The sequence below is a fragment of the Ictalurus furcatus genome, chromosome 8 (genome assembly GCF_023375685.1).
Source record: "Ictalurus furcatus strain D&B chromosome 8, Billie_1.0, whole genome shotgun sequence".
NCBI lineage: Eukaryota > Metazoa > Chordata > Actinopteri > Siluriformes > Ictaluridae > Ictalurus > Ictalurus furcatus.
The window spans coordinates 3,046,525-3,051,947 of record NC_071262.1 but is presented as its reverse complement, the minus strand read 5'-3'; the positions used below and the strand labels follow the sequence as shown (position 1 = coordinate 3,051,947).

The window sequence follows — 5,423 nt, the reverse complement described above, 5'->3', positions numbered from 1 at the left end:
TTTATACCGTGTGTGTGAGTGCTGTGAATTTGATCCAGGTGTGCGTGATTAGAATGAATGTGAAGGTTCTCAAATGGAATTGCAGTCCATGGCGGCCATGTTTGTAGGCCGCAGTGCAGGATGGGAAATGTAGTCACTGGTTTGCTGCGATATGACATTTATTTTATTATTAAATTCTGAATCTTCGGACTTTTTTGGGTTAAACTTTCCATCGACAAGTCTGTTTTCACTCGAGTTACATTTTGCTATACATATAAAGATTATTATTATTATTATTATTTTAACATACTGTACACATTTGTCACAGTGTTGTTCAACTGCCTGCTCATTGTGTCGTCAGCGGCAGTCTGTAATCGATTCATGCAGCAGGGCTTTACTCCTTTAGTCTGTCTAGCTTTCCCTCGTCCTTATCTGAGCTCTCTGATCGGCGTATTAAAGCTTCGATTTTACGCTAATACTAACTAATTAACCAGACGAAGTCTCTGTCGTAACTCGTAGTGCAACTGTTGTTCTGCTGTATTGCATTCTGAAACTTGGATCTGGATTCATTAATATTTACATTTAAGGCATTTGGCAGACGCCCTTATCCAGCGCGACTTACAGAAGTGCTTTGAAGTCTCTATAATAAATACATCCCGATACTGATTCACTAGGTCATGGACTAAGAATACCATCAGTCGAAACACTCTGTCGGGAGGTAATATAGTAAGAAAAACATGCTGACAATAAGAATGATTGATTTTATTTTATTTTTTTAATGAAAAGTGCTCATTTACGTAAGTACTTTAGGAAGACGTAGGCCTTAGGCGTCGTTGAAGACATCTAGGGGAAGTTCATTCCACCACCTAGGTGCCAGAACAGAGAAGAGTCTTGACGAATGCCTTCCTTGTACCCTGAGAGACGGGATCACCAGTCTAACGGTGCTAGAGGTTCGGAGAGAGCGTGGCGCGTTGAAAATCGTGAGCTCGTTCTGTGTTGCATTTAGGAGCGAATCCTTATCGTTATCACTTATGTTTGAGATTTTTTTCCACTCCTATTTAACCCAAGCGTACCTGCTCTAGCAAGGTCGCCTTGACGACCGAGGATAATGATACAATACAGCAGTGACCAATAAATTAGCTAATCAATCACAAATATTCAATATAAATACACTTGATGTGTTTTAGGCTGCAGATTTCCTTTAAATCAGTATATAAATCTGGCTCATCACTCATGCATCGACGATGATCGATGTTGTGCATGGGCAATCACACATTTTCTAATGGGGACGCTGGTTCTGGTTATCACATTAGTGCTGCTAATAGCAGTAATGATGGTTTTGTATGGAGAAAAAAAAAGTGCCATTGACAACAGATGGGCTGCATGGAGGAAAAAAGAAAAGGATGCTACAGTGCTTTCATGTTTTTACCAGACTGACAGCAAAATGGAAGAGTATTTTCCTCTTTACTCTGCACGCCATGACAGAGAAACCTAGCCCATCCCCCTCTTACTCTAGATTATTCCAACAGCACTCAAAAGCCCCCACACATGCCCACGACGAAAGCCTGCGAAACCCACACACAGCCATGATAGATAAGTTGTTTTCACATTCAGTGAACGTGAGCCTATATTTACAACGCCATTCAGTCGGTTTAAAATCGTCTATGAACTCGGCTTACACATTAAGCCTGTGTCTCCATCTTCCTCTCTTGCTATAAACCCAAATTAGCCCTCAGTGTGTGTGTGTGTGTGTGTGTGCATTGCTAAATAAACGATCACATACATACAAACAGATATACATTTTCAGAATAAGGGTATTAAACGGTACCGTTCCTTGTCAGTGGAGTGGTACCTTCAGTGGTATACCTTTTTATAGTTTCAAGTATTACTTTATAAAAGCTAAATAAATGTAAATAAATTAGTCCTCAAGGTCTAATTATATAGCTTAAATCATTTCTAAAGGTACACTACATTCACATTACCAGGTACCACCTTTGTGACAAGAAGGGTGCAGTTTATTACGTTTATTTATTTATTTATTTATTTATTTATTTTTGTGTGTGTACACACTCAGATACGCATGGAAACAGATGAGCACTGAAATATTCTATTCAATCTTGGTGTTACACAAACCAAGCTTTTCCTGGAGCTGCAGGTTGAGCAGGTTACAGTATGGATGAGTCTCCAGGTGTGTGTGTGTGTGTGTTTATTTCTGACTAGAAATATATGCTTCCTCAAAGCCAGTGGCTATATTATTCAGTGCTGTGTTCATCTAAACATGTCAAAACACTGGAGCAACATTTTTTTTCCCCGCTAACTGGCAGTCTTCCACATTCTTCCCACTCCAACTTGCCTTAGAATCAATCTTCATGACTTCTAAGGCGTTCTTCTTCAATCCATCTCAATCTGCCTTTCTTTGGTTTGTTCAATGAAGCAGTCTGATGGGGGTAAACACTAAAGGGGAGAATGTGAGCAAATATTCTGTGTGAAGTCCCACTGACTAATAACCTCGGACGAAGTAAATAAGGAAATACTATCTGATGCATTTTCTTGGTCTTTTCGTATTGTGTTTCTCATTCTTTGTTGTTTTTTTTGTTTTGTTTTGTTTGGTTTCTCACCAGATTGTAGAAATTTATTTAGGGACTGAAGCCTTTTTTTTTTTTTCTTTTTCATTTCAATCAAAATGAAGCACTGAATATTTCATGGCGGTTCTCAAAGAGGAGTCTGGGGTCCTCCTGGGGTCCTTGAATTATAGCCCAGAGGTCCCTGTTTTTTGTTTATTTGTTTTTAGTTACAGTGGTGAAAATCCCAACCCAATATTGTCAAATCTATTTACTGTGTTATTGAGTTACCATAATTGACCTGTTTGACTGGACACTTGAATTTGGTTTAATCCAAATTGTAATAACTAAAAAAAAAAAAAAAAAAGTAGGTCTAGTAGGTCTATGAATAATGTTAACTTGGACCTATTGTGTTCAGGAACTTGAAGGTGAATCATTCACCATCAGCTTGAATGATCACTAGTTCAGCTATGTGTGCGTCCATTATTACTACATTTATTTACACTCTTTATGTCTTTTCACAGGTAGCAAATCATCATCCCCAGCACTTCCAAGTGACCCAGGTTTTGTCCAGCCAGAGGCAGAACCAGTACATGACTGGACAGAACATATGGACAGGAACAGTGCAGACCTGGACTTGCAAGATGTGCCTCCTCCAGACCCTGTTCCCCTTTTAGAACCCCACGACATCCTTGACCTTCCCCTTCCCCCACCTCCAACTCCAGTCTTAGAGCACCTCACATCTTCATCCGACTCCTCTGCCAGCCCTTCTCCACTTTCTGCCATCAGCCCGGCACGGCCCACCACTCTGGCTCTGAAGGTAGTGCCCCGTACCACTGGCAACAAGGAGAATGGTGGATCTCCAGCCCAAGAACCTAAGGACAAGGAGAAGAAGATAATGGAGGAGGAGCTTAAGAAATGCATCGAGGATTTCCGCAAGATTAGAATCCCCAAGCTCTTCCCAGATCGCAAGAGGCTCTGGCAGAATGACCTCCTGAAAAAATACAATGCCTAACTTAAACGCAGTAGTTGGGAGCCAATAAAGCAGACTTCATGGAGTAAACATGCTTATGTTCTCTCTTTCTGCAATGCGTTAGTCTACGTAAAACAGGACCTAGTATCCTCATCTGAAGCATTCCACTGACAGGAAGTCTGTATATGCAATCGAGATGGATTGTACAAAAATTAAAACAAAGCTAGGCGAGCTGATCTATTTTGTCTGTCAGGGTTAGTATGAGAGGTAGGCTTGACATCAAACCTTTGATGATGTTTTAATTTTTGTCAAATAAATAAATCTTTTTTTTTTTTTTTTCTTTTTAAAAGAAAATATTCTGAGTAAAGGGAAAGGGGGAGCAGGGGGTCGGAGGCAGACTAACTTTGTGCTGATTGTGCCACATTCTCTCTTGCATTGGCTGATTGCAAATCATAGCTGACAGCTGAGAAGTTGATCGGATCATTACACTGAAGCTAAATAAAGCACGTGTTTAAAGAGCTATTCAACGTCTGCGTGTACTTGGGACTGAATAAATGCACCACATGAGCATGGTACAGACTGATTGTCATCAGGAACTATTGTTCACTGTTTAAATAAGTGTTTTAAATGAAAAAAAAAAAGAAAAAAAAGTTATGATTGAACATCATGGTCAGCCATGGTTAGGTTGGAATATATTTCGCCTGAATTTCACTTCCTAAATACAGAAAAGAGTTTGATTTTGATTTCCTATCATGTTCATTCTTGCAGTAATTCTTTCACCTGGCGAGAACTACTGCCCTATAACCTTTAATTGTGACGCACCATATGACATTCAATTAAAAAACAACAACTCGGACAGCTTCTCATGCACATGTGGTCACTGCTAATTTCATTCATTTTTAATGAAATGCATATTTTATATCCCCAAAAGGAACCAATCAATAAATAGTCCAGTTGAAGCAGGGAACACAAGATTAGGCGCTACAGACAAACCTCGCACGGCTTTTCTGTTTGTCCTCTTCCTGAATCTCCCAGTGAGGCCTTTTTAAAAATTCATCCTCAACCCCCTCCGAGCGTTTTCGATATTTAACTGTCGATTTGTTTGAAGAGCCGCTGTCCTCGTTCGGCACTGCAAGTATTGCCTTATCAGCTCATTTTCACCGGTTTAGATTAGTATGCTGTCTGGTGTGCTGGAGCGAAAGGCCAAAGCCAAGTCGTTAGAATGGACGACTATCAATCAGGAACTTGCCGCAGAACGTAAGAATAGCATCGAGCGATTTACACACATGCACATACAAATCAATAATGCATACGGAGCTGTATTCGGAGTTGAGTTAAGTGTGTGTAGCGAGGCTTTAATACCGAAATTGCATACACGCATACATACATTGCATATATATATATATATATATATTGTACAGTGATTAATGTGATACTTATAACTATGGCCAGAGCAGTATCTCCCTGCAGTTCTCGCCTGGTTTCTCACTGAAGATAAGCAGGGTTGAGTGTGGCGAGTACCTGGTTGGGAGACCTCCTGGGGAAAACAGGTTGCTGAGGGAAGTGGTATTAGTGAGGCCAGCAGGGGGCGCTCACCCTGTGGCCTCACTAATGCCCCAGAATAGTGATGGGGGCACTATACTGTAAAAACAGCGCTGTCTTTCGGATGAGACGTTAAACCGAGGTCCTACGACACTTTCGTAAAAGAGTAGGGGTATAACCCCAGTGTCCTGGTGAAATTCTATCATGGCCCCTTAATAATCTCCATCTCTGAATTGGCTACATCACTCTCTTCTCCTCTCCACTAATATCTGGTGGGCGTTCTGGCGCACTACGGCTGCCGTCGCACCATCCCGGTGGATGCTACACACCAGTGACGGTTGAGGAACCCTGCCCGCCAAGTGCTTTGA

General features: G+C 41.0%; 1 protein-coding gene across 1 annotated transcript; it reads left to right on the top strand.

The window, feature by feature from the left end:
- Positions 1–2,032: 2,032 nt before the first annotated feature.
- LOC128611074 (BTB/POZ domain-containing protein KCTD8-like) lies at positions 2,033–4,250 on the top strand. Its single transcript, XM_053630321.1, has one exon. The coding sequence runs from the start codon at positions 3,151–3,153 to the stop codon at positions 3,553–3,555; it is 405 nt and encodes a 134-aa protein (XP_053486296.1). The 5' UTR covers positions 2,033–3,150; the 3' UTR covers positions 3,556–4,250.
- Positions 4,251–5,423: the final 1,173 nt, after the last annotated feature.